The 27,992-nt window shown below is 44.3% G+C and overlaps 1 protein-coding gene across 3 annotated transcripts in view; it reads right to left on the reverse strand.

Annotated features, from left to right (window-relative positions):
- LOC120235359 (nebulin related anchoring protein) overlaps positions 1-27,992 on the reverse strand; it is a 70,953-nt gene that overhangs the window by 37,405 nt on the left and 5,556 nt on the right. For 2 of the 3 annotated variants that reach the window (XM_039237657.1, XM_039237655.1), the window contains exons 4-20: positions 27,851-27,955; positions 25,760-25,864; positions 24,561-24,665; positions 23,740-23,844; positions 22,883-22,990; positions 22,484-22,588; positions 18,665-18,769; positions 17,624-17,740; positions 15,367-15,471; positions 13,775-13,882; positions 12,619-12,723; positions 6,896-6,994; positions 5,506-5,610; positions 4,036-4,143; positions 3,689-3,790; positions 1,529-1,726; positions 844-948 (exon numbers count right to left, since the gene is read on the reverse strand). In XM_039237657.1, the coding sequence (XP_039093588.1) occupies positions 844-948; positions 1,529-1,726; positions 3,689-3,790; positions 4,036-4,143; positions 5,506-5,610; positions 6,896-6,994; positions 12,619-12,723; positions 13,775-13,882; positions 15,367-15,471; positions 17,624-17,740; positions 18,665-18,769; positions 22,484-22,588; positions 22,883-22,990; positions 23,740-23,844; positions 24,561-24,665; positions 25,760-25,864; positions 27,851-27,955 (1,890 nt within the window). The remainder of the gene's footprint in view (positions 1-843; positions 949-1,528; positions 1,727-3,688; positions 3,791-4,035; positions 4,144-5,505; positions 5,611-6,895; positions 6,995-12,618; positions 12,724-13,774; positions 13,883-15,366; positions 15,472-17,623; positions 17,741-18,664; positions 18,770-22,483; positions 22,589-22,882; positions 22,991-23,739; positions 23,845-24,560; positions 24,666-25,759; positions 25,865-27,850; positions 27,956-27,992) is intronic. The other variant, XM_039237656.1, reaches the window with a different exon arrangement.

The raw sequence follows: 27,992 nt of genomic DNA on the forward strand, positions 1-27,992 counted from the left end.
CCAGCTCCGCTACTTACTTGAACCCTGACTCTGAGTGTCTCTTTCCTCATTACAATGAGGATATTAATCAGGGAGTAATAGTAGCTACTCACACAGGGCCGCTGTGAGGAACAAGCAGCATGTAAGCGACGCACTCAAAGTGGTCAATCAATGACAGCAAAGATTGCATGATTGTTCAGTCCACAAACGTCAGCTATTATTATCACTGTTATTACCATTTGCAAAAGATATGCCGACTCAGCCCTCCTGGTCCTGAAACAAGAATTCCCTTTGAAGATCCCAGAGTTCCTGAAATAGTCACACTTCCAAATGGAATGCCCTTCAAAAGTCTTCCTCTGCCTGTTGCCAGCTTTGCGTGGTGCAAAGAGAAGCCCAGGCGGAGAGCCCCAGGGACTCTTTAACACTCTCTGTTTTACACGAAAGAGGATCGAAGGTTTGTCGCCTGGAGGAGTCTGCCATGAGCTGAAGGCACAGGCATCATGAGAACGCTGACCTCCAGACGTCAGACTCTCTGATTCAGGAGGAAGCACACTCATCTCACATGACAAACACATTTTCCCACGTGCTAATCGACTGGGTATTACAGCCTTTCTGGATTATTCTTTGGCTGCCACTGCTACCCTACGTAACTTGGTAAGGCTCCTCACGAACACCTCCCCGGGATGTGGAAGGGGGTGTGTGGAAGATTAACCAGGGTGCCCCGCGGGTGCAAAATGAAGAGGTACTCCTCTGAGCCATACTCAGGACAAGCACGGGGGCTGCGGAGGAAGCATCAGAGGAAAAGATGGCTCTTGGTGTCGTGGGCTGGGAACTACTAGGAACCAGGGCCTGAGCTCAGGTTACCTCGCTGACCAGCTGTCCCGCTTTCTTGGCCTGTTCCAAATTGAGGCTCCCCTCCGTCAGCCACCCGACTCCCTTCATCCACGCCAGGTCGGCCTTGTACTGCAGCTGCAAGAGAAAACCCAAGCTGTAATCAGACACATGGATGCAGGCGGGGCAAAGGCGGTGGGCAAGTTAAGAAAACGCCTACAAATCCTCTTGCATTTGTAGACCTGCCCTCTGGTCTTTCTTAGTCAGGCCGGATCTCCTTGCGGGGGAAGCCCCTGGGCTCACCTTGTAACCAGCAGAACATCTTCTGCCTCAGTGCTGAAGACCACAGCCCTTCCAAATAGAGGGCTTTTCACACTTTGTGACCAAAAACCGTATCTCCCTACCTGCTCAATGTCCAAGATTTACTTGCCATTTTCAACACTTGCCTCCCCTTTGCTCATCGCCATGACCAACACGTCTGGCCTTCTGCACTAGCTCTGAGCCCCAATCTCCCACCCTCCTGCCTCTCTCATCTCAGCTGTATCTACAGCTCTACCTCCCCGCCCGCCCTCCCTGGGGCCGGCGCATCTCAGCAGTTCTTCCTGGTCCTCTGGGTCACGTAACAGACTCATGCATGGGTTCCAAATCAGTCTCAAAATGTCGCTGTGCCCAACCGAAAGAGATGTAGGAAGAGAGCTGGCAGTGAGTGAGGGCTCACCTCGCTCTGGAGCCCGTAGGCTTTCTTGGCCCACTGAGTCTTCATATCTTCAGGCAGCACAGTGTATTCATGCAGTTTTCTCCTGTAGTCCAGGTCGCTGGCCAGAGCTTGGGCCTTCTTAGCATGCTTGATGTGTACCATGTCCATGGGTAGGTGAAAGTGGGTCTTGCTCTCTTCGAAGCCTTTCTTGTATTCAACCTTGAATGTACCAACAAGGCCCATTACCTGAAGTCCGCCTTTGCAGAAGTGATTTAAAACACAGGAAAGAAACCCAGGCTTTCATGAGGAAATGACAATGACACCCATCTGTCAGAAAGGTGTGGCCTGATTTCTGGCTCTGGAAGGAGGTGCTGCGGAGGATCTGAGGCTCCACACTACTCCGTCTCTGGGAGGAATGCCTCTCACCAGTACTGGAACTTTCTACCTGGCTTCTCCAGGAGGAGGACGCTCTATCTAAGGCTGCTGCAGAATCTTTAAGAGGCAGAAGAACAAAGCTTGGGCTCCAGAGCCAGACAAGCCTTAGTTCAAACCTGGTCTACACTTTGCCAACTGGATGACCTCTGGAAAGTTACATCACTTCTCATGTTCCTCGGGGGACTATTGTGATAAGCAAACAAAATAGTACCTGAAACCTGTTAAGTTCAGGGATTGGCATGGATCAAACACTGGATAAATGTTCACAATGAGGATGGCAATGATGATGGTGGTGATGGTGATGATGGTGGTGATGGTGATGATGGTGGTGATGGTGATGATGGTGGTGATGGTGATGATGGTGGAGGTAATGGTGATGGTGATGCTGGTGGTGGTGATGGTGATGATGGTGGTGATGGTGGTGATGTTGGTGACAGTGGTGATGAGGGTGGTGGTGAGAGTGATGGTGGTGATGGCGGTGGTGACGTCAGTGATGACAGTGGTGACAGTGATGATGGTGGTGTGGTGGTGAGAAAGGTAGCATGCTACAGTAGAATCAGTATGGTTCCAATAAGTTAGAGTTCTAGGATCTAATTCTCTACCCCTCTCCCTTTACCACTGACTACTACACAACTCTGGGCAAGACACCATCCTTTCAGCCCCAACTGCCCCAACGGAAAATAAGAAGTATCATTCTGTTCTCTGTCTAAACTGAAGCCAAATTCTCAATGTCTCTGCAGATTTCATGACTATGCACTGCACAGGACTTGTTCTACAGGCACATCCAAAATGGCAAGCCAGATGCCAAGTCTCTTGTTCTATTTAAACCATGGTTCCTTAATGACTCATCAGGGAATTATATCTGGTGGCATCATGCAAGTGCATAACTTGAAGGAGCAATTGTAAGGCAGAAACTCAATGCTCATGTGTCTTTTTTGGCTGGCTCAGCATTGTCAGGGAAGACCTGATCTGAAACCAAGTGTGTCCCTTGTAGCAGAATTCCCCTTCCCCAAGGACTTTGGTAAGTGACATTCACCAAGGTTAATCCCCAGCCATTGCAGTCGTTTACAAGCAGTATCCTTTTGATTGGTTGGAGTATAGATGACCCAGTTGTCTATTCCCACAATAGACAGGGTGCTTGGTGTCTAACTCTCCCCATATAATGAAGCTCCACTGGGGAGGAACCTATTATGTGTTGTTCATTCTTATAGCCCAGGTGTCTTACACAGGATCTTGCCCATAGTAGTTGCTTGGTAAATATCTGTGGAACAAATAACTGTGGCCAGACCCTTTGTACCTTGAGCAGTAGAAAGCAGTCACCATTAGGGGCCACACCTCTCATCTATTTTGTTTTTAATTTTTTTAATGTTTATTTTTGAGAGAAAGAGACAGAGCAGAAGCTGGGGAAGGGGCAGAGAGAGAGATTGACACAGAATCTGAAGCAGGCTCCAGGCTCTGAGCTGTCAGCACAGGGCCCAACGAGGGGCTCGAACCCATGAACTATGAGATCGTGACCTGAGCTGAAGTCGGATGCTTAACTGACGGAGCCACCCAAGTGCGTCTATTTTAAAAGAACAGAATACTCTGGCTAAATAAAAAAGGCAAACAAACTTCTCATGCAAACCAGGAAAGAAGCTGTAGATGGAAGTCAATTAAAAGGTAGCGGTCCCAGGTGAAGTAGGCCCTGGAAGGACTTTTAAAGTAGCACAAGTCTGAGTCAAGTGTTGTGGACGGAAAAGAGTTTACCTCACTGCTCATCTTGGCAACCTGCAGAGAGTGCAGAAGCCTGGAGTCCGTAGTTCCCATGACTTTGCCTTTTGATTTTTCATATTCTTCTTTATATTTAATCTTGAGAGAAAGAAAAAAAGTCTACTGTGAGGGGAAAAGAAACTTTGCCATCGAAGAGGCTCTGGTATTCACAAGGCAAGAGGAACAGTTCTGAAAACAACCTCCCCATCGTTCACGAACCCAGAAGAAGATTAAAGAGGCACGCTGTTTACAACGTTAGCAGTCATTATTTTTTCCCGCAGGAACACTGGCATTTTACTGGAAGCATTTCTTATGCATTTCTGAGTTAATGAGAGAAAACCTACATTGCTAGCAAGTTCTCCGGCGGTTCTGGCGGCCAGCAGAGACATAGCATCCAGCTTCATCTCAAAGCCTTTCCCCTTGGCCTTCTCCCAGCCTTCTCTGTACTTCACCTGGCGAACAGAAACACAGGTGAATAGGAGTCACGATCCATATTCCTGCCAAAAGTTAAAAAGTCGTTTAAACAATGACGCCAACCACAAAGCCAGTTTCTTCATCTGCCTGCAGACCAGAATCTTGCCTATGATTGTCAAAATGGTAACATCAGTTATTGACACGGTTTGCTGATTTCTGAGCTGTGGGGCCATGCAGGGCAGAGGGCATGGGCCAGGACAAAGAGAAGTGCCATGTGTCCATCCTGGCTCTGTTGTTTCCTGATCATGAGACCTTGGGGAAAGCATATGAGCTCTTTCAGCCTTACTTTGCCATTAGGGAAAAAAAAAATCTCCTATTATCTGTCTCAGGGCTACTGTGGGGATAAATGGATATAGAACGTGAAAACAGATCCCAAGCTGGTAAACCTTCAGTTTATTGGCCTTTCCTAAGTGCTTTCTACTCATCAACTGTACCTACTTTGCATTGGGCCTATGAAGCTCAGAGATAGCAGTGACCTCACAAAGGTTACACAGCTTAAAAACAGCAGTGCCAGCATCTGACCTGGGGGATTCTCATACCAAAGCCCATGCCACTGTGTCCCTGCAATAAATGGGTCCTTGGGGGTATGATAATTGAATAATTCCATATATAAGTTGCCTATCTCAGTGTGCAGCACAGAGCAGGCATTCAATAAATGCTAGCTCCTTTTTTCCTTCTCCGGCCCGCATCTAGAATGAGATGCCTAACCACAAACCCCTTGTGACTCCAGGAAGAATTTGGCGATTAAGACTGATCTCAAAACATGGGGCGCCTGGATGGCTTAGTCAGTTAAGTGTCCAACTTCAGCTCAGGTCATGATCTCACAGTCTGTGGGTTCGAGCCTTGCATTGGAATCTGTGCTGACAGCTCACAGCCTGGAGCCTGCTTCAGATTCTGTGTCTCCCTCTCTCTCTGCCCCTCCCATGGACATGCTCTGTCTCTCAATAATAAATTTTAAAAAGTTAGAAAAAATAAATTAATAAAATCAAATAAGTTTTAAAATACTGATCTCAAAACTTAAATTTTCTCACAGCAAAGCACCAGTCAGAAGTCACCAGGACGAGGATGATGAATGATGACAATACTGTGTGTGTGTGTGTGTGTTTGAGCACATGCTGCACACATGCTCGGATAATGAGAATTACATTTCTATGATCAGTTTATCCCCAGTGAACTTCCATGGGCCATGAGACGACAAAATTCAAGACAATAATGTGCTGGGCGCCTCTGATGAACGTCTCTCATCGAACAGAACAGTGCCTGCTTGGTGGGACCAGCGCCCTCATCCTCACAGAAGTTACACAACCCCTCCCACATTCTCACCTCCACCGCTTGCTCACCTCACTAAACAGTTCAGCATTGGTTTTGGCCTTCACCAGCTGAGGTACGTCCTGTGGCAGCGTGTAATTCAATTTATTTTTCTCATAGTCGGCACGATAATTCACCTGTTGGATTTAACATCAACCCACGGGGTAAATGCAAGGTTTTTATACAGACAGAAGGTGAATTTTTGAGGCCAGGCTCCCTTTTTCCCTTTCCCCTCAGACCCAACAGCCAACAAGGAGTTTCTGGAAAAGGCATTTGACAAGGAAGCCTGCAAGTTTATGAGTGTTTTAAATTAGCTGATTAAAGAGGTCAAATGAAAAGTAAAACAACTCAAAGGCCCACTCAGGGTTGTGAGTTTATAAGAGATTTTCCTGTGGTTATTTCACCAACTCTCTCTCCTTTGAAGCACTGTGGATACAGAACTTTATTTTTATTTTTTAATGTGCTACACTGCTGAACATCTTGCTATATGCAGAGTAGATACTCAGGAAGGAACTATCAAATGGCTGCTCACATTGGGGAAAAAAGCCATCTTAAGTCACACACAAAAAAGGGTCAACCAGATATCAGGTGATTGCCAGTGGAAAAATAGAGCATCATCTGAGAAGCATCCCTGGCCCCAAACTGAACCTGAACCTGAACCTGATCCAACCTATAAATCTAGCTACTATTTTATGGGACATTTGGAGACCAGAGAAACATGTAAGTCCACACAGGGATCCAGTGAGCAAAGCTCAGACTGTGGGAAACATAATGGGATAAACAGTCCAGTTGCTTCAATAAATAATTTGCAAAAAAAGAAAAGAGAAAAACGGGAAAACTTAAAGATGAAAAGAATCTTAAAGAGCTATCAGCCATTCACAAGCATGGGCCTCATTTGGATCCCGTGTCAAATGAGCTGCAAAACAAAATGGTAACTTTATGAGATCATCAGAATGTTGAATGCTAAAAAGACACTGGTGGTATTAAGAATTACTATGAGTTTTTTGGTGTGATATATTAAAATTGTATAAGTATGTTTAGACATTTTTTTTTATCTTTTAGAGATTTATGCTCAAGTATTGATAGATTAAATTACACAATCTTTGGTCTTTTTCTTCAAAATAACACAAGCACAGGGAGCGGACGGGCATATAGATAAAGCAAGACTGGCCATGAGTTGACAGTGGTTGAAGCTGAGTGATGGATACACAGGGATTCATTACAGTATCCTTTCTGTATTTAAATATGTCTGGAATTTCCCATAATAAAAAGTTTAAATTGAGGGGGGAGGGGTCATTTCATGGTTGTCACAGGACACAGGTGGCCACTAATGAAAGCCAAATCCTTTGGGAGCCAGATATCCAGAGGTCACAAAGCGATTGTGAGTCTCCCCACCTGGCCGGGCAAGGGCAGGTGACTTACGTGACTCAGTTGCTGGGCATTGACTTTGGCTTGAACAATCTGAGGGGTGTTGGTCACAGAGCTGTACTTCAACTTGTCGATGCTTTGCCTATAGTTGACCTGGTTAAAACAAACAAACAAAAAGCACTTTTCTCTAAGATTTCCTTAGGAGTTCCCTGCCGAAAAGCTCAGCGGAGCTGTGGTTCTGTGATGACTATAAAAAGGATCAAAGATTCCAAGTGGAAACCAACAGACTCCAAGCCCACAGATAAAAACCACAATACACTGAGGGGTGAATGACTTGAATAGGTGCAGAGTGAGCCAGTGAGCACAGATAAAGGTGCTCATGCACATTATTATTGTTATGAATCAGAGAAATGCATATTAAAACTGCAATTAGGCACCCCTCCGGGTTTGCCTGAAGAGTGAACACTGAAACCACTGACTATACCAAGGGCTGGCATGGATGTGGAGCTGAGGAACCTCTCATAACACAGCTGGCGGAAGGGTGGGTTGGCACAGCCACTTTGGGAACCAATATGGCACGTTGGCGCGCGCGCGCACACACACACACACACACACACACACACACACACCCTAGGCCTCAACAATTCTATTCCTAGGTGCATTCCCAATGGAAACACATGCACAAGGTCACTGTGTCATAATTCAAGCCTCCTATCTATGCTTAATGTACTTTTCTATATATGTTTTATGCGTCAAGAAAAAAGAGTTTTTTTAAAAAGGGAAAGAAAAATGCAAGAGGGACAGAAAGTCCAATTGACGCCAGAGGGATGTCTACGTGGGAGGCAAGGGAGCATCAGTGGCTCTGGGTGAGGGCAGTCTTCACATGTCTTCACCCTGGACACCAGCCCCTGCCTGGCCCTCACTTCCACCCTGTCAGAGTCCCTGAGAAAATGGCCAAAAGCTTGGTGTGTTCATGAAAGAAGGGTGGGTGGGTTCAGAAGAGGAGGTAAGATAAACCTCCAGCACCGCCTAGTGCACTGACTTCCAGGTTTCCCACCATTTCAAGACCCCAGAGGCTCCTGGGTTTTCTCTCTGGAAAATACAATTTGCCCTTCAGAGACTCAAGGATTAGCAGCCATTTGCCCATGAGAAGACATTGATCCAATCACCTTATTTGCCTCCACACATGCCTCGGATCCACTGTTGAGAGAATGCGAATTGAGCAGAGAGGTAAAGAAACACGTGTCTGTGGCCTGATGGCCGGGGGGGGGGGGGGGGGGGGGGGGGGGGGGGGGGGGGGGCCGGATGGGAGCTGGGTGAGGGCCCAGAGCCTGGCACGTGTGGAAGGGGAGCTGGGATGCAGATGAGCTGAGGTGGTGGATGGCAAATGGCCTGTTCCACAATTTAACCAAGGCTGGCCCTCAGTCCCTGTAAAGGAGGGAATGCTTAACGTACCTCTAACATGAACCTGGCCTTCTTCCCTTCTGCCTGCGTGGTCCCATGTCATTCACTCATTTGTTCATTCATGCATTCCTTCAACAAATAGTCACAGAAGACTACTCTGCACAGAGGGAGCAAACTTGTTGCAGCCCTGGCCACAGATATCTCAGGGGGGTCTTTGTGTCTGGGACCCCAAACTGATCTGGTGGCTTGGGACACCTGAGCCCCTCTGCCTCCAGACTCCTGTCTGGGCCCTCCCGTCAGCTACACCCTGGCTTTGTTCACAGCAACCACATCACTGAACACCTTACGCCCAGTCTTCATGCCTCCGTTGTACTTCCTGGAGCCCAGGACCCCACCCTGTCTCCCATGCAGTGTGGCAGCTTCTTTAGGCCTAGGTCATGCCTAAGAACGTCACACCCCTTTGCTGCGTCTTCACTCTCTGCTGGCATCCCTGCCCAGACCTCCACCTGCTGTCTTTGGCCATACTCCTCTGGCCACTGGCTCTGCCCTCCGCAAGGGGCTCACACCTGTGGCCACCACTGCACTCTCCTCCCACTTGCTGCCTGTCTAGAGTCTGATGCCTCTCATTCTATCTGCCGCCTGCTACTTCCTATTGCTGCCTTCATAGGTGACAGCTCACCTCAGGGAGATTTTACAGCCCAAAGGTCACAGACTCTGTGACAGCCGGACAGACCACTAGCTGGGTACAGGTGAAGTGCTAGTAGGGGCTAAGGGTTTGGCCTCATCGTTGGGGAAACAATAAGGAGTGGTGGGGACTGTGGCAAAGGCCGGCAGCTGCTACTCAGCTCCAGGAAACAGTTATGGTGCAATAGTGTGGGGGCCCAGAGTGATCAGGTCTTCCAGTTGTTCCAAAGAAACCAGAAATCCATTTTGTTATGTCAAGCCTTGCCATGTTTAAAGGCTGACAAATAGTTCAATATTTTTAAAGCCCAGTGACTCAAGTGAAATAGACCGAAGGGCCATTGTATTCATCTCTTCCTTGTACTCACTCTATTCTTGCCTGTCCCAACATGGGCTAATAACAATCATGGCTTAAGAATAGCACGTACTATGTACTTAGTACTATTTCAAGTGCTTCACGCACATTGATGCATTTAATCCAACCACCCTGGGGGCAGACACTCTTATTATCCTCACCTTACAATGAGAAAACTGAGTCCCAGAGAACTAATTTGCCCAAGGTCACCCTTGGGCCCAAAGTGGCTCTCACTGTAAGCCTGGTTTGCCAAAGCTAGGGTGCTTGGAGCTATTACTCTTTTTTTTTTTTAACAGATGAATCAGGGATCCCCCGTAGCCAAAGCTACCATTGTTTAGACAGGCAAATATATTCTGGGTATGAACAAATAACTTAACAAATTAACTCCTAGAACAGGATCTAGGAAAATTGAGCTTTCCTGACACTGAGCCACGGGGTATTTTGTTGGATTTGGAGATAAAGAACTGCATTGCTTTGTGCTTTTCCGTTAATGGTCCAGGGAGAGAAGTTTTTGCACATTCCGAGTTGTGGATATGAGGTACATAGGAAAAGTAGGATATATAAAGTCATTTCAATGTCAACCATTAATGAGATTAGAGTACAGTGGCTTCCCAGTGCATTAACTCAGAGGAGAAATTATCATCTCATAATAAAGAGTCTATTTGAGTTCAGAATTATGCATGATAAAATGTCATGAAAACTGTATTTTTTTTTAAGAAAAGGCATATTCCTTCCCAATAATTCTGCATTAAGTATGTTGCAGAGCACAATTACTCTCCTCTGCGGGACATAATTAACAGTCTCCAAGATTAATCACATCCCTGCAACATCACAGATGGTTGGCCATTGCTTCAATCTACTTTCTGAAGGAGCTCTTTGCTGGGGATGGAATCTCATTTTAATGCTATTAGTGTTGATAAAAATCCATCTGATGGAAATGCTCTCTAATTAAAGACCTATGCTTGTTTTTTGCATTTCATAGCTATCTGACCACCTTCAGAGCCACCATCCAATGCTCTTGCAAAGGATCCCCCAAACTTCCTTCCCCAAGCTTCCTTCCCCCAATATTTCCTATATTTAAGTCTCTACATTCTGGGGTGGTGAATTCAAATTCACACGGGAGCCAGGAAGGGAAGGTAAAGGAGAATAAGATAACATAAAGCAGCTGTCAGTCCCAGCCAGTTGCTACCACGCAGGAACTAGGGTGGCCATTCCAAAAATTTTTAGATTTTTCCAGAATAGATGAAAATAAGAACTTTTATGTGAACTCTCAAAATCTCTATATGTTGGTCCTATTATTTTTAAACACTGTGTGATCAAACTAAACATCTCTGTAACCTGGATCCGGTTCTTGGGCTTCAGAATCTCCCCCTGCTTCTAACTAATGTTTCTAATCCAGTCTGGTTTGTTTCTTCTATCAGACTTGTGCAGCTGAGCAGGCTGTATTTCAGGTGCATAGTTTGATCTGCAGCCTTACACAGAAACATGTCATAGCAAGTCCTGTTATGATGGCAGTACAAAGTGGTAGGAATCCCTCTCCTCATGACTGTGTTCTCAGGCATGACTGATGGTAGTTCTACGGACCTAGCACACACTCATATTTTAATGAGGTGCTCTTGGTCCTCAAGTTTCCCAGGTAATGCATGCAGCCAAAAAAAGAAAGGAAGTAGCTTAGGTGGTCAAGTGTAATGTTGGGTTGGGATACAGGAGTGCTGATGCATAGGGGCACATGTACCCCAATGTTCATAGTAACCCTCTGAACAATAGCCAAAACGTGGAAAGAGTCTAAGTGTCCATCAACGGATGGATCAAGAAGATGTGGTTTATCTATGCAATGGAATACAACATGGCAATGAGAAAGAATGAAATCTGGCCATGTGTAGCAACATGGATGGAACTTGAGGGTGTTATGCTGAGCAAAATAAGTCAGGCAGAAAAGGAAAGATATCATGTTTGCACATATAGAAGGATTAGGAGGAACTTAACGGAGGACCATGGGGGAGAAGAAGGGGAAAAATAGTGGGGGAGAGGGAGGGAGGCAAACCATGAGAGACTCTTGAATGCCAAGAACAAACTGATGGCTGATGGGGGTGGGGGGGAGGGGAAGGGGGGTGATGGGCATGGAGGAGGGCACTTGTGGGGATGAGCACTGGGTGTTATATGGAAACCAACTTGACAATAAACTATTTAAAAATAAATAAATAAATAAATAAAGTAAACAAAAAATAAATAAAGTGTTTAAAAAAAGAAGTGTAATGTTGGGTTTCATCAAGGTGAAGTGAGAAAGTCAACCCAACCAAACTTCCTGGGAAAAGGAGAAGCAAAGCTTAGGACCTTTATATTCCTTGACTTCCCATTCTTTGCTTTACTATATACATTTGAAAAGCCCATTTTATTCACTAACCTATCCTTTGCCAATGATTGTCCTTTGTTGTCCTATAAACCGAGTTAAACACGAGAACCTGACAGGGCTCCCACTCTGAGCAAAAAGGAGAGTGATTTGAAGACCTATGTACCAAGAGCAAAACCCAAGTCAACTACTGGACTCGTGCCGATCCCAAGGGAATGTGAAGGAACATAGCACTGGGCATTCAGTAAATATATGTTGAATTATTTGCTAAATTATCATTTGGTCAGAGATAATCATCACTGGCAAATAACTATGATATGAACTCAGTTCTAAACCACCTTAATTACTTCTTAAGATAGCAGAAGATTTCAATCTTTCTCTTTGTACTTTTCTGTATTTCCTAAATTTCCTGTAATGAGCATATACGGTAAAATTCTAACACTTAGAAAACAGTAAATACAATTAACTATACTTATTTCATTGGGACAAGCCAAACTATACATAAATAAAATCACCGTTATAATAATTAAGAAATACATCCACTTTCCCAAGTGCTCCTGAGAGAAAAGGAAGCCAACATTACCACTCCCTCTCACCTTTTAGCCATTTTATTTTACTTCCTGCAGTCCTTCAACATACCATACTCCAAAACTTTAAGTTAAAAGAAAAAAAAAGCTCCTCATTGCAAAGGAATGATTACTTTCAATGTGCCCAACCGCAGACATATTCTACCACATTCTAAAAGGAGAAACTGAATAGCAGGTTATTTTCGAGATGGAACCAGGATTGCCCCCACCTTACACGAAGAATCTACGAGTTGCCCAACATGCATGCATGCGCTTCCTAGTGGAAAAGTTCCCCTTCTCAGTCCCTCCATCTGTTACAAACTGTTGTATCTTGTCTCTTTCCATCTCAGTACTTAAGAATCACTCTATAGGAGGAAGGGACAAGCAATAAAGCAGAAGGTACTACTGGAGGAGGACTTACATCTTTCAAGGGAACCAGTTTCACTGTGGTTTGATAGGAAGGAGTAAGAGTGGCTGGGTAGTTGTAGTCGACAACATCATGCTTATAATCTGCTTTGTAGGCGATCTGAAACACAAAGGAAAAACAACAACAACCAAAAAAAAGAAATTAGTCCCCACTTTCTTTTGACCTTGTTTGAATGACACGGGACATTTCTAGAAAGTAACTGGAAATAAAATTAATTCAGTTTCACCACCTCCAAGGAAAATTAAGTTATGTTCACACTTTGCCTTTAATTAATTTGAATTCTTCTTAATTAATCCAAAATTAGTGAACTTCCATCTGTAGCACATTTTTGTTTTATCTTTCTTATTAATTATGGAACCCCTCACAAAGGGAAACAGTGGCACATGGGTATATGATGAAAGAGCTTCTTGGCTAAACCCCCAGAAAATAAACGAAAAGTCAAGATTTAAAAATTTTTTTTCTATAGGCCTAATTTGACATTCTCAAGCAGAGGGAATTTGACATTTGTATGTTTTAATAATGAAATCAGTTTCTTTTAAGTGCCCTGTACCTCCAAGATTGACAACTTGACATTTGCAAACCTGTCAACTGAACTGACAAAGCCAAAGAGAGATTAACAAATTACACACAATGATATCTGATCTCTTCTGTTATCCCACCACCTTGACCAACACTTGCCCACAGGAGGTCTTCAATGATCACTACCATTGAATAAATGAATGAACTAATCAGCCAACCAACCAACTCCAAATAAATCACAACCACAATGGAAATGTGAGGGATTTCAAATAAGAATTATGCTCAGCCATTTCTATCTCTAAGAAACTGAACATTTTTCTCACCCTAGATCCATCATAACAGATTGAAGAACTCTTTGGGCCAGAGAAAGAAACTGAACATTTTTCTCACCCTAGATCCATCATAACAGATTGAAGAACTCTTTGGGCCAGAGAAAGCTGAGATAAACAAATTGAAGTTTTTGAAAATTGTCAACCTAGCTTTGGTTGTATTGGTTAATGTTTACTTTACACAATAGAATACTGACTTTTACAAATGGAAGTTGACAAAGAATTGGCTGTAATCTTCATGTTTCACCTCCCTGCAGCCCAACAGGTCCCCAGAACTACAGGCCCTTCAAACTAGGACTCACATTGCTTGCCAGGCTTCCAACCTTCATAGCATGGAGCGTCCGTCTGTCCATACCAACTCCTTCATAGTGGCCTCTCATGTGGTTCTGGTAGTTTTCTTTATATTTATTCTACATGGAAACACAAAACTTTCAATAAAAGCATTCTCTTCCCAACCTGTTGAAGATAATGACTACTCACCTTAATGCACTAAATTGTTAATATAAATGATTAAATAGAACCAACTGAAGTAGTCATTGTCTTGCTGAATAAAAAAAGACAAACCTTTTTTTTAACAAAACCACTTACGTTTCAAGCAAGCATGAGAGGCTGGAGTGAGACTAGCACACAGGCACACAACCAAACACGTGATCAGGGTGAGCACAGAAGGCACAAAACAGACTCAATTTCCTTTAAAGGTTTCTAATTGTAAATATGCCAGATGTTTCCCATGTGAAAACCTACCCTGAGTGCATGGCCTCTCTGAGAGACAGGCACTGGTTATGCAGGTGCTCGGGGCAAAGCCCCACGCCAGGGGCTGGTGCAAATCACTGCATGCTATGACCTCTATTTCTAATTATATGGGGACTATAACCTGAGCTTTGACAAATTCTGTGATTTTTTACACCACAAATTGGTTATGACTAAAACCATGTGAAATAAGGATGTCATGTCCCAAATGCAGCTTACCAGATGAAGAGAAAACCAAAACGGGATGCCAAGAAGTCATAAGTAGGAACATTTGGGTAGCTTCCAATGAAGCTACATTAAAATCATCTACCCTGGAAGGCCACTGAGTTTCTAGGCACTGAGGTTCTTTAGACAAGTACTGTCACCATGTAGCAGACACCATCCTACTCAGCTCATCTTCACAAAATCTCATGAGGAGGAAGGAGTTAGTATCATCCCCAGTTTACATGTGGACAAAGTGCTCAGAGAGCTTAAACGAGCTGCCCAAGGTCAAACACTTGGCTAATTATGGAGCCAGGTATGTCAGCTCCGAAGCTGGTGGTCTTAACCACTACATTTAGGCAATAAATCCCTCATTGAGGCTTAAAAACTTCCTCATGACTTTAGATTCTACTACTATATGCAGCTAAGTGGAAATAAAATCATATCTACCTAGGTGTATAGGTCCTTGATGTGCTCAAGGAAACAGCCCCAGAACCTCTCTGAGAATTTCCAAACTTGCAAATGCCACTCTAGCATACATCTGCTCATCTGTGCAATGAGGAAAGAACATCTGGGTCCCCAGGTTAAATGATGGGGTACTAAGAAGCACGAGGTCACATGGAGAGGGAATGTTACATGCTCAGCCAGGCTCCCTCCCCAACATTCACCACCAGGAGCCAGATACCACTATACAGGAAGAACACAAGAGGAAGGGTACTACTGTGAGGACTCAAGGTTAAGTGTGTGGCGGGGGATGTGACAGAATTTAACACTACATGGACTACTCCCTGCAGGCAACCTTAATCAAAACTCTTAGGTATTTGTGCCTAAGAGGCCATGCTTCTGAGACAAACAGATATATTCACAAAGACTGTCTCTTAAGAGACCTATAAATTAGCTTAGAAAAAAGCCCCAAACAAATGCTGAGGTGTTAAAAACTCACATCACTGGTGAATTTTGAGATCTTGCTCACGTTCCTGAATTGAGGCGTCTCACAGTAGTTGATACTGTGACCTTTACTACTTTCCAGGTCCTTCTTATATTCCACCTTGGAAACCAAAACACCAGATGCACAGTAGAACCAAACCCAAAGCCACTCTTGAAAAATGTCACCAGGACTTTGCCAGTGTATTTTTAGAAAACTTTCAACCAAACATTTAAAAATATCAGGCATAGGATACTGTAAGTAAACAGTACATGTTTCCCTTTCAAATAATAAACGAGTAAATCAGCATTTTGGTTCTGAAAATTAAAGATATATAGTCCCTTTTAAGAGAAACCACAGTAAGATTTCATATAGCCCCAAAAGTGGGAAAACAGATTTGAGAAGTCATGATAGTGGTCACTCCCAGGGGAAAGTTTCTGTAGAGTTGTGAAGGCTCTGTCTGATCTGGAGGCTAAGTGCAGAGATGTGTCAACTTGTGGAAATCCTTTCCCTTATGCACCCATGACCTATACACGTCTCCATGTGTACACTTCAATAAAATGTAGCCCCAAAAGCTGCTTTACAAAGGGGTATAATAAATGAGACCACTAATAGATGCAAGAGTATCTTCTAATTTTAAGTGGGTTGGCTAGTTGAGCTCCCCTGGGTAGCTGGATGTAAGATGTGAGGCTCTAGTCATTAAACAGCCTCCAAATTGTCCTAGGTAATTGGAGGAGGCAGCTGAAGACTGATTCCCACGAATAGAGCATGACTGGTCTGTCTTACTGGATAAACATAACAGCGAAAAGAAACTGAAGGTTCTCTTGTGACATCTTTACCCAAAAAAATATAAAATTTGTTTTCTTATCTTATAAAACATATGGTGGAAACATGCTTTTTGAAAGTATGCAAAATGCATTATAATGCTCACAATCTGATATAAAGTAAAAAAAAAGTATCCCAAACTGTAAATATAGCTGAATTCTAATCTGTAAATGTCTTTATATTCATAAACTAGTGTATAGGATCTTCACCCAGAAAAAGGCCAAAATGGTAACAGGGCTTTTACTGGGTGGTAAAACTGTACTTTCAGAGGTCTGGCTCCAATTCTGTTCCTAAAAGTCCCTCTGAACCAGAATAAGACGCTTTACTTTTCCAGACTTATGACAAAGTGAGGACCTAACAATTTCAAAGGTTCCATCTAGATCTATTGTTCTGTGAATCAAGAGCAAAGTCTGGCAACTACTGGCCTCTGCTCTTGCATCGTGAAAGCACAGCCATCGACAATATGTAACCAAACATGATGTGGCGGTGTTCCAAGAAAACTTTATTTACAAAACCAGGCTATGGGTCAGATTTGGCACTCAGGCTGTAGTCCGCTGACCTCTGGCCTAGAGCATCAGAACCATCTTGAACATTTGTTTAAGGTGCAGATTCCAAGACCTAGGCACCCATCTACAACTCCAAAATATGCTAGTGTCCTGATAAGATCAGGAAAAGGTCACTCCTGGTGATTCTGAGCAGCCCAAGGTTAGAGGACCACAGAGTAAGTAACAGTTCAGGGTTAAGGACTGACCTTGCGAGGTTAGAGGAGAACAATATTTTTAGGATATCTGAATATCTATTTCTGAGTTGTGGATAACTGATTAACAGGAATCTTTTTAATAGCTGTCATTCAAGAGGTTGCTAACTCAAATGGCTTTAGGATCCAGAGAAGAAATGCCAGTGAGAGGCTGCTGTGAAAGAAAGGACTGGAGGGCGTGATAAGGATTTGGGAGCTTGAGGGGTTCCTTCCTTGCCAGGGTCCCAGCAATTCAAAACATCTTAATCACCGGGCAGACCAAACAACACACACAAGTCTGGCAGCCAGTCCTGCCTCCAAAGGAACGGGAATTCATACGACACACACAGCTTCGGGGAAAGGTGGCCAGAATAATAGAAGGATAAGAGAGTTGCAATGTTGGAAACACTTTCTGATGTTCGGCGTCCACTCTTTAACAAGGACATACAGTGACAAAGGTTGGCTAGGGCAGTAGTCTACAGCCAAAAATCTACTGCCTGAAACGCCTGACAATCCACAGCCCTGTGAGAATTCGAGAAGAAACTGTTGAACCTTAGGGGAAACTTAATTTTAATTCCATGTGTTTGATTCTGGATTCTCTTGTGTGTTGCTTTCTACGGTGCATTCGTTCCACACGGATTGGGAACGACGTGTAGCGCACAAGCCACACACTCCGTGGCGTTTGTCGCCCTGTCTGCTGTCCCCCATACGCACCTCGCTCACAAGCTTGTTCACGCTCTGCGCCCGCTTGAGCACCAAGTTGTCTTGGGCTGGGAGGGAGTGATAATGTGCAGCCCCTTTCATCTTGTTGAAGTCCTGCCTGTATTTTATCTGAAAGAAACACACAATGAGGGAGTTGTTTTCATGCTCCAGGAGAGAAATGACTCCAAAATGACCTCACATTTAATGTCAACGTTTTCTTAACAGAATTTTCTGAAGGGGAAAATTTTAAAAATCATAGGCATTTTTTTCTCCATCAAATCCATAAATTACTCTGTCCCTTTTGTATTAAAATTTTACTGGCCCTTTTCACACTTGGTGCACTTTACACTTAAGTCTGCGTGATGAGACATCTTGAAACAATTGTACCAAAAGGAGTCATTCTAAACCCAGTCTGCCCACAGTTTCAATATATTTTCTCACCTAACCTGCTAACGAGGGACAAAGTGAGTAATGTGTTTTACTTATCCTCTTGAAGCCAGAGTGCACCATCCTGGGAAAACAGGTATAATAACTGATTAGGACAGAATAGACGAGAAGGGCAAGAGGGATATGAAAATCAAGGGTGGCTTCTAACTATATATAGACCAAGCTCAAGTTGTTGTGTTAGATCTACGTGTGCACATCGCTCTACCGAGTTTAATTATAGCCCATCCTTCAAGGACTGCCAGCTGGCCAACGTTCTGCAACGAAAAATCATTTTATCAACTGGGTTATACCCAGTTTGATAATCATACGTCTTGTTTTAATCAGCTCTTCCCCTAAAGTGCTAGGTTTCTAGATGGGTTATTCAGTGAAGACTCTTATAGCCCCAGCTCATCTGGCTGGACCAGCATCTGCACCTGCTTCAATTGACCTAAAGGGAGTTCCACCGTCTGTCTGTGTCGGTCTCCTTTGAAGCAGATAACTGTGACCAAACAGTGTGAACACAACAGAAGCAGATGTCAGAAATTTGGAGAGAAATGGAGGGCTAACATTTTACTCTGGCTCGGCTCTAATAAATTGCCCTGTGGGGCTTCCCGATGCGGTACTTACATCACTAGCGAGTTCGTTGGCTTTCTTGGCATTCTGATAAGCTGGGGTGATCATGGCGGGGAAGCTGCCTTTCCCTCTGTGCTCCTCATAGTCCTCCAAGTAACCCTGCTGGGCCAATGGAAAACTTCCATCAGTGATGCTCTCCTCCCTGGATGGGTGGGGGATTAGCAATGGTATCTCCTAGAGCCTGTTCCCGGAGAGGCCCACCCACCCTGGGACCTCCAGAATCACCCTAGGAGCTATACCATGTGGTGACTAAGACGGTAGACTCAGTGGTCAGGTCTGCTTCCCGGTGCCTGGCACATAGCGATAAATAAATGGTAACTATTATCATTATCATCTTCATCATTTCCACTAGATAAATGCAGGTCATTCTATGAATCTCCATGAGTACGCGGAGTACTCATATCCTATCTGACACCTGAGACGTCCCTCTGTCTTCCAGTAATCTCAGATGCTGCCTTTCTGAGGCCCATTAACAGATCTCTGCAGAGAAACCCGTTAACACGCAAGATACCATTTTGCCAGCAATGTATGTTATTTGCCAAGAAAAGCATCATCTAACTATCTGAATTTTTATATTTGGGGTGAAAGGCTCTAGGTGGGACTAAATGTATATTCCAGACTGTTATAATATGAGTCTGTTTCTTCCTTACTCTTCCCCATATCATGCACCCACTCCCACAGAAGCAAACCTTCTCTCTCATGGGGCCATCATGATGTTCCCTGGCATAAGCCTTTCCTGGCAGTGGGATATACTTCAAGACCCCGTCAGATGCCACCTTCTCTCTCGGAAGCTCCTCCCTCACTCTCAGTCCTGCCCCAGGCAGGATCTGCTGCCTCCTCATCTGTGTTCCCACAAATGCGAAACCACCTTATGTGCCCCTGTGGGCTCATGACTCCATCCACCTCCTGCCTCCTCCAAGGCAAGGACCTGCCCTGCTTCTGTCCCAGGGCCAGAGGCTGGCACACACATTTTCTTAAAATTTTTTAATGTTTATTTTTGAGAGAGACAGCGTGAGCAGGGGAGAGGCAGAGAGAGAGGGAGACACAGAATCTGAAGCAGGCTCCAGGCTCTGAGCTGACAGCACAGAGCCCAACGTGGGGCTCAAACTCACAGACCATGGGATTATGACCTGAGCCAAAGTTAGATGCTCAACCGACTGAGCCACCCGGGTGCCCCATGGCACACACATTTCTTAACTAAAACAGCTGGGTCAAATTAGAAAGTCCAGGCTTCCTTTTTATCTAATACTGACAGCTGTTCAGTCTGAGTGCTCTTCCATGTTCGGATGCCAGAATGTTCGGGGCCAAGTGCAATAAGTTAAAAAAAGTTAAGCTAAAAAAAAAAAAAGAAAAAAAGAATAAAGGCTCTCGAATTCTTTGGTAATCCTCTCTTTCCCATTCTGCTCATGGTTTCGGTTTGGTTGGTAGCTTTTATTTTAACGCCTCTGCTTATATGTATCTACATCAGGTGTGTAAATCTTTCAGTGAGACACCCAACCCTATTGGGGAATTGACTGGTTACAAACAATATGTTGATTACATGATACAGTCCATTAACCCAAAACAAACAACAGTTACTTGCTGACAGGAATGAATTGTATGGCATTTTAGGCACTACAGATATTTATAGTTTATCTGACTGTCTGTCTGCTTCTCTCTCACTCCCTCCTACTCATGCCTGTTGGGTCTCACTAAATCACACACGGATATGCCACACAGGCTGATGCTCCCAACAGTTGCTGGCACTGCTGTCAAATGACAGCCACTTTGATTCTTAGATCTGTTATTACCACGACCAAAACTTCAGCCAAGAAAACAAGTATGACACTGTGAGGTTACGTCTCATCGATGTGTACAGATATGTCTAGGCATGCTCATGTACTGGCAGATAGCACTGCCCACATTTAGAACAAAGTATTTTTTGCCAAATATAGGAACAAAATATTTTTTAAATGATTTTTAAAAGTTGTCTTGAGCCTTCTATAAAATACATTTAAAACATGAAACCAAGAAAAACATAATTTCATTGAGTTTAAAGCACCAAGACCATTTAGTTAACTTAGAGAATTTAATAAAATGGTCTTTTTCACATGAAATGATGCTCAGCATCCTTCCTCATCAGGGAAATACAAATCAAAACCACACTGAGATACCACCTCACACCAGTCAGAGTGGCTAAAATGAGCAAATCAGAGAACTCTAGATGCTGGCGAGGATGCGGAGAAACGGGCACCCTCCTACACTGTTGGTGGGAATGCAAACTGGTGCAGCCCCTCTGGAAAACAGGGTGGAGGTTCCTCAGGAAACTAACAATAGAACTCCCCTAGGACCCAGCAATAGCACTGCTAGGAATTTACCCAAGGGATACAGAAATACTGAGGCATAGGAGCACATGTACCCCAATGTTCATAGCAGCACTCTCAACAATAGCTAAAGCATGGAAAGAGCCTAAGTGTCCATCAACAGACGAATGGATCAAGAAGATGTGGTTTATCTATACCATGGAATACTACATGGTGATGAGAAACAATGAAATCTGGCCACGTGTAGCAACATGGATGGACCTTGAGGGTGTTATGCTGAGCGAAATAAGTCAGGCAGAGAAGGACAAATGTCATATGTTTGCACGTATAGGAGGATTAGGAGGAACTTAACTGAGGACCATGGGGGAGAAGAAGGGGGGAAATGGTAGGGGAAAGGGAGAGAGGCAAACCATGAGAGATTCTTGAATGCTGAGAAACAAACTGAGGACTGATGGATGTGGGGGGGAGGGGGGAGATGGGCATGGAGGAGGGCACTTGTGGGGATGAGCACTGGGTGTTATATGGAAACCAACTTGACAATAAACTATTTGTAAGAAAAAGAAAAAAAACAAAAAAATAAAATGGTCTTTTTAATTCAAAACTAAATATTTGCAAAGGGGTCACAACCCGTTTTCAGACACATCCCAAGTGTTACATGAGTGTCTCCCCAATATGAAGAGATATTTTATTTTTCTAAAGAAGAGAAATAAGTTGTTTCCTTTCATAAATGATATATGTTGAATAAATCATGTACGTTGTAGAATCCACCCACTGACAAAAAATCCAAACAACTTTCCAATTAATTAAAAAAAATCAACTAAGCCCATTGAATGGACTCTTCCAGAACACACACTTGGCCTTCCAATACTCTTTACTTACAACTGTGAAAAAAGAATAATGTTCCCTTTCTCTCCTACACCTGTTGAATACCAGAAAATACAGAGGGACATAGAAATAAAAATTAGCTTCTAATTATCATCTCAACCTTGCCCCCAACCCCGCCCCGCTGTCAATACATAGTTCATGAGAGAAGTGAAATTGGGGAAAAGATACCCATTCTCTGGCATATTGATTGCTTTATCTAGCAATTTCAATAAGACAGGCACTTTCTAAGAAATGAGTCCTGCTATTCAGTGACATGCCCAATATTTTTTGAGCCGTGCCTTTGGATCCCTTTCACACTTGTACGGTGATGAGTTAAAATTAGCCAGTTTTTGGCTTTGGGGCCATTCTTCAAGAGAATGCTTTACTCTGGGCAAACCAACCATATTGGTATAGGTTCTTTATTTTAAAAAAAAAAGGGAAAAGTGCTTAGGAACTGCTTTTCCTACCTGGTTCAGGTTGAGCCCTGAGTAACTGTCATTGCTTTCTGGCTTGGAAAATCCACCCTTTGTAAACAGAGCAAGATAAACCACAGCCCAACCCCTGATTAAATGCTCACAGGCTGTGTCCCAGGCGAGTGGGCTGCTGAGCTGAGAACTGACCGTCAGAAAGCGATGCTATCACATACCTGGCCATACTGGTCCACATATTCCCTTGTCGATGTACCTGCAGCTTCAGCAGCGGGACTAACCATTCCCTTCATTTCCCTTTGATATTGTCGATGGTACCTCACCTAAACAAAGGCAAAGGACAAACCTGATGAATTTAACCTTCTATGCATAGATACCAGGGAAGAAAAACCGAGTGTCTTGTGGAACGCTTTTTTTTTTCCTGCTTAGGTCCAGGGAGTGTGTCTTAGACATAAAAGTGTCAGATCACCGTCTTGGTAAGACTGATTCAAAACTATGAAGGAAAGCTACTTCTCAGACCACGGCTCATGCAAAAGCAGACAGGATGTTGTACTCGCCAGGTCCGGGTAACTTCCCGCTTCGTCCCCTAACGTGAAAACACTGCCATGGACACTCACATCACTCGCCAGCTCATTGGCTCTCTTGGCTATCTGATAAGCAGGTGTGATCATAGCAGGAAAACTGCCTTTCCCTCTCTGCTGTTCATAGTCCTCTGTGTATCTCACCTGGAAAATGAAAAAAAGGAAATGAATCTCATGCCACAATCCCACTATCAACCATGCAATCCGATGAGGGGTTGCATAACCCCCTCCATATCCCCCTAGGGCACCATCACTGGCTTATAGCTCAGTGGACCACATACATCTTATTTACCTTTTTTCCCAAAACCCAGCACGAAGCCTGGTATGTGGAGATACTCAATATAGAATTCAACACTTATTTATGAAGCCCCTGCCGTGGGCCAGGTGGTGGGGCTGGCAGAGCATTAAGGCTTCTGCCCTCAAGGAGCCACCGGTCAAGTTTCGGAGACCAAAGAGGCCTCCCCACCCAAGGCAAGTGAAAGTCACTCATTAAGCTGAACGTGGATTTGTGCTTAAACTTCCCACTCAGAAGAAGACTAAGCTCTGGGTCTATAGTGCTGTGGAGCAACTGGGCTGTGAAGAGGTAAGTGGAAATTCTTTAGAAGTTTATGTTCTATAATTTGCAGTGACGGGGACAGAATTTTTTCAGATTAATCACATACACCTGACTTGTTATGGATACTACCTAAGTTTTCTCTCTAAGGAAGAGTTTTCACAAGGTCTGTGCTAGCTGACTTATCTGACTTGATCATCCTTGACCTTAGAAAGTTCTCCCTGGCTCCCACACAAGACGGAGAGGCCTTCTACATGCTTCCTCCCTCCCCATCCAAGGAAGGAAGGAATGTGGGCTCTTAAAGGAGAACTATAGGGCCTTAGCCTCCATCATTTCTTACATCGCTTTGAAGCTGTGACCCTGCCTTGGCCCGGAGCAGCTCAGGGGTATCTGCCACTGTGGAGAACGTGGAGACACGCTCCTCATGCCCTCTCTTGTATTCCACCTGATGAAAAGACAGCAGAGAGTCAAGGTCATACCCACCAGCCTTTGTGAGGACCACTCCTTGCAGCTGTCCTGAAGCTATTCCATCGGGCTACTCACAACACAAGCCTATGGAAAGTCTTTAGGGCTTGCTTTATAAGCTCCTCTTTAAAAAGCACCAAAGCCAATGTGTTAAGTCCAAGAGAGTGCCAGGCACTGCTAAAAATTAACAAACATTAACTCACTTCCTCTCTATAACAATCACACGAAGCAGGACTATTATTTCCTCCATTTACAAACGAACAGCCATGGAACACAGAAGCTTAGTAATTTGCTCAGAGTCACACAGCTAGTAAGTGAGAGGGCCAGGACTCAAATCCTAGCATTCTGGCCCCAAAATCTGAGCTCTTAACCAACAAGCTCTGCTACTCATCAGGCAGATCTGCCATCCGCTTAATAAAAATCAGTGTCTGAAATGCTAAAGCGACCTCGAGAAATTGTTTGCTCCAGTCTTTGGGTAAGCAACCTGGTCTTTTCTCCATTTGGTAGATGCAGCCCAAACAAGGCACAGAAAACAAGGGACAAGAAGAAGATAAGAACACAGTTTTCTGCATGATGTCACACTAATGACACCTACTGTCCGTAAGCACTCTCTTAGTGGTTTTTATCTGAATCCCAGAGGGTCACTCGTGACAAAAATTAGCATAACCTATGGTGAACAAGCACGAGGACACTCACTTGGCTGGCCAGCTGGTTGGCTTTCTTGGCTCTTTGATAGGCGGGGGTGATCATGGCTGGGAAGCTCCCCTTACCCCTCTGTTGCTCATAGTCTTCTGTATATTCCTGCTGGTCAGACCCAAAGTCAGCATGAGATCCAACACGACATTAGGTGAGAACAAGTAAAACTGCAATTGTGAGCATCATCAGAACCAATGCAACAAATGGATTTACAAGGTAGCTGGAGAGCATTTCTATCACCTGGAGTAAATCTGAAAACGTTATTCCACTGGTAATTTGAGTAACACCTTCAGCACTGAAGAAATCATAGTTCCCAGGTCCAGGGGGTTCCCCCCGAGTGCTCATATCCAGTTATGTGGAACCTGATACAACCCAAGGGAACCCAAAGAGAACACAATCCCTTCGACACAATGGCTTGTATGATAAGGCAGCGGTTAACGTGCAGGAGTCTCTCCTGTAACCCGTCTACTAGAATTAGTTCTACAGTGTTCAGAGTAAAATGTTAGTTTTCCCTTCTAACTTTTTGAGTGCTTCCAATGATCAGTTTTCCTAATAAGACACGGCACTTGTGTTTCTGTTTTCTTTCTATCTGCTAAAGGCTGAGTCACCAAGGATTAATACTAGTTTCCAAAGTGGTTTCTCCAAAGGACAAGTGCCCTGGGTGGGAGGGGTGGACTAGAAGGTACCATGTGTAAATCGTTAAGGATTTCCATAATCTGGGCCTATGTTGCCTTTGCTACGTGAAAATCTACTAAAATCTCTCTTACAGTGTTGAGGGGCAGAAATCTAAAATGGGTCATCAGGGTTGGTCTGTCCTGTAGGCTTTAGAGAAGATTCCATTTCTTTACCTTTTCCAACTTCTACAGGCCACTTGTATCCTTTCATGTGTTGCTCCAAATGGCTTTGACCTCTGCTTCTGTTATCACCTTGTCTCTGATTCTGACCCTTTCACCTCCCTCCTTATAAAGACCTTGTGGTTACATTGGCTCCACCCTAATTATCTACGGTAACCTTCCTATCTCAAGATCTTTAGCTTAGTCACATCTGCAAAGTCCCTTGGCCATGTAAGGTAATAGATACACAGTTCCAGGGATCAGCACATGGTCATCTTTGGGGGAGGGGCCAGTAGTCTGTCTACCACAATCTTAAGATAAAGAAACGTTCAAACTAATTGCTAGAGTAATGTCTAGGGCCCTTACCTCACCAAGAGACTTTCGGGTCTCAACCATCCTTACGATTTCAGGATCTGGCAGAGCTCCTGGGCACCAAGCATTCCCTTCCCCATATCCAGTCCAATAGCCTCTCTATAAAGGAAACACAGAAATGCATAAACACATACCCTACACACTTGGTTGGTAAGACCTACCTTCCCCCCTCCCCCCAGCAACTCTCACATATACTGTCAACATAAGAGAAATTCTTTAAAAACTATAAATTCTTTATGTTCTTTAGGTAAGACAACTAGGGCCTATCTAGGGAGAAAAAACCAACATACGAAACAGGTGGTGATTAGAAAATGTTTGTGTGCTTAAATGTATTGACAATGAACACAAGGTTTTAAGAAATTATCTGTATGAGATGGGCCCCACTCTTGGTAGGAACATGGAATCTGAGCTGGACCTCCAAGGCTGAGGGGCAAAGGGAGGAAGAAGGACAACCATTCTAGAAGGTCAGTTCCATGCAGGCAGGGATTTTCATCAGTTTTGTTCACTGATGAACAGCCTAGAACAGTTCTAACATCCTAGAGCGTTCTAGCAGCCTAGAACAGTGCCTGGCACAAAACTGACTCAAAAAGTATTTGTTTTTGTTTTTAATTTTTTTTAATGTCTTACTTGTTTCTGAGAGAGAGAGAGAAAGACAGCGTGAGCAGGGGAGGGTCAGAGAGAGAGGGAGACACAGAATCCGAAGCAGGTTGCAAGCTCTGAGCTGGCTGTCAGCACAGAGCCCGACGTGGGGCTCGAATCCACAAACCGTGTGATCGTGACCCGAGCCGAAGTTGGACATTTAACCGACTGAGCCACCCAGGAGCCCCTCAACAAGTATTTATTGAATAAATTCCCAGAGTGGGGACTGCCAGGAATAAAAAGCATGAAGGCAATAATAGGCTTCATGTGAAAGACGATGAGGGGATGAGTCTGACTGGAATTGAGGGGAAGAGATGGGGAACCAAGTAGGCCAGAGGTGGGGCAAATTGGATAGGGTAAGTAGAAGCGTCATTTGGAGATCTAGAAAGACAGAAGTTCAATTTACAAATGAGAAAGCCAAAGAATGGTTAAATAATTCATTAAAGATCCCTCAATAAGCGACAAGAGTCATATCCAAATGGAAGTACTAAGAAATGAACTACATGATTGTATGCTTGTAAATGAGCAAAGTCTGAAAGAAGATTGATAACACAAAACAGGTACCTCTACAGAGAGACTGATTGGAGATGGTGAACAAGGGGTTAGCTTTGTACTTCGGATTTTTTTTACAACAAGGAAAATGCAAGTATTACGCATTTAAGTAAATGGCTGAGGAAGTTTGAAATGATGAGACTCTTCCCTAGAGAGGGAGCATAAATTCTCAGGTGGTAGGAAAAGAAAGTTAGGGCCATCCAAGAAGCAGTGTGTGACCAATGTCATTCGACAAGCTGGAGAGAAGCAAAGCCAGAGGAGAGAAGGCCATCTCGGGGGGCCCCACGAAGGTCCAGGCAGAAGACAATGTGGACCGGAGCAGGAAGAGTAAAGTACAGGGAGAGGGGTGGAGCAGAGAGGAGTATCAGAGGGAGAAAGGGCAGCCATGGTTTCCAGCCTGGGTGGTTGTTCCCAGAGACGGAAACACAGTGGTTGGAGGCGACAAACTGACCAGTGCGTTTGGACCGGGCGCAGATGGAGGTGGAGGTGACCCCATGGCATGTTGACGGATGTCCTCCGTAGACAGCTGCAATCACACACTGGGTGAACAAAAGCCTAAACGATTCCTCTAGAAGTAATAATAATAACGCACCTCAGGGTGCCTGCGTGGCCCAGTCAGTTCAGTGTCCGACTCTCGATTTCCACTCACGGATCAAGATCTCAAAGTTCGTGGGATCAGGCCCCACGTCAGGCTCCGTGTTGACCATGCAGAGCCTACTTGGGATTCTCTCTCTCTCTCTCTCTCTCTCTCTCTGCCCCTCCCCAGCTCGCGCACACACATACACTCTCTCTCTCTCAAAACTAAACATTTAAAAAATAATAATAATGCATCTCGCTTGGAGAGCGAGTCGTTCTTTTCCCTTCTTCCAAACCCGTTCAGACCCCTTCTCTCACCTCGTTCATCAGGGGTTGTCTGTCAGGTGCGGCTGCCCCATCCTTGGACTTCATGTCCCAGTGAAAAACCGATTTAAACCGTTCGCTATCATCCTGGTCGTCAATCTGTACAATGAAGACGTTGTCAGTAACGCAGTAATGT

This window comes from Hyaena hyaena, unplaced genomic scaffold (assembly GCF_003009895.1).
Source record: "Hyaena hyaena isolate Hyena2069 unplaced genomic scaffold, ASM300989v1 scaffold_128, whole genome shotgun sequence".
Taxonomy (NCBI): Eukaryota; Metazoa; Chordata; class Mammalia; order Carnivora; family Hyaenidae; genus Hyaena; species Hyaena hyaena.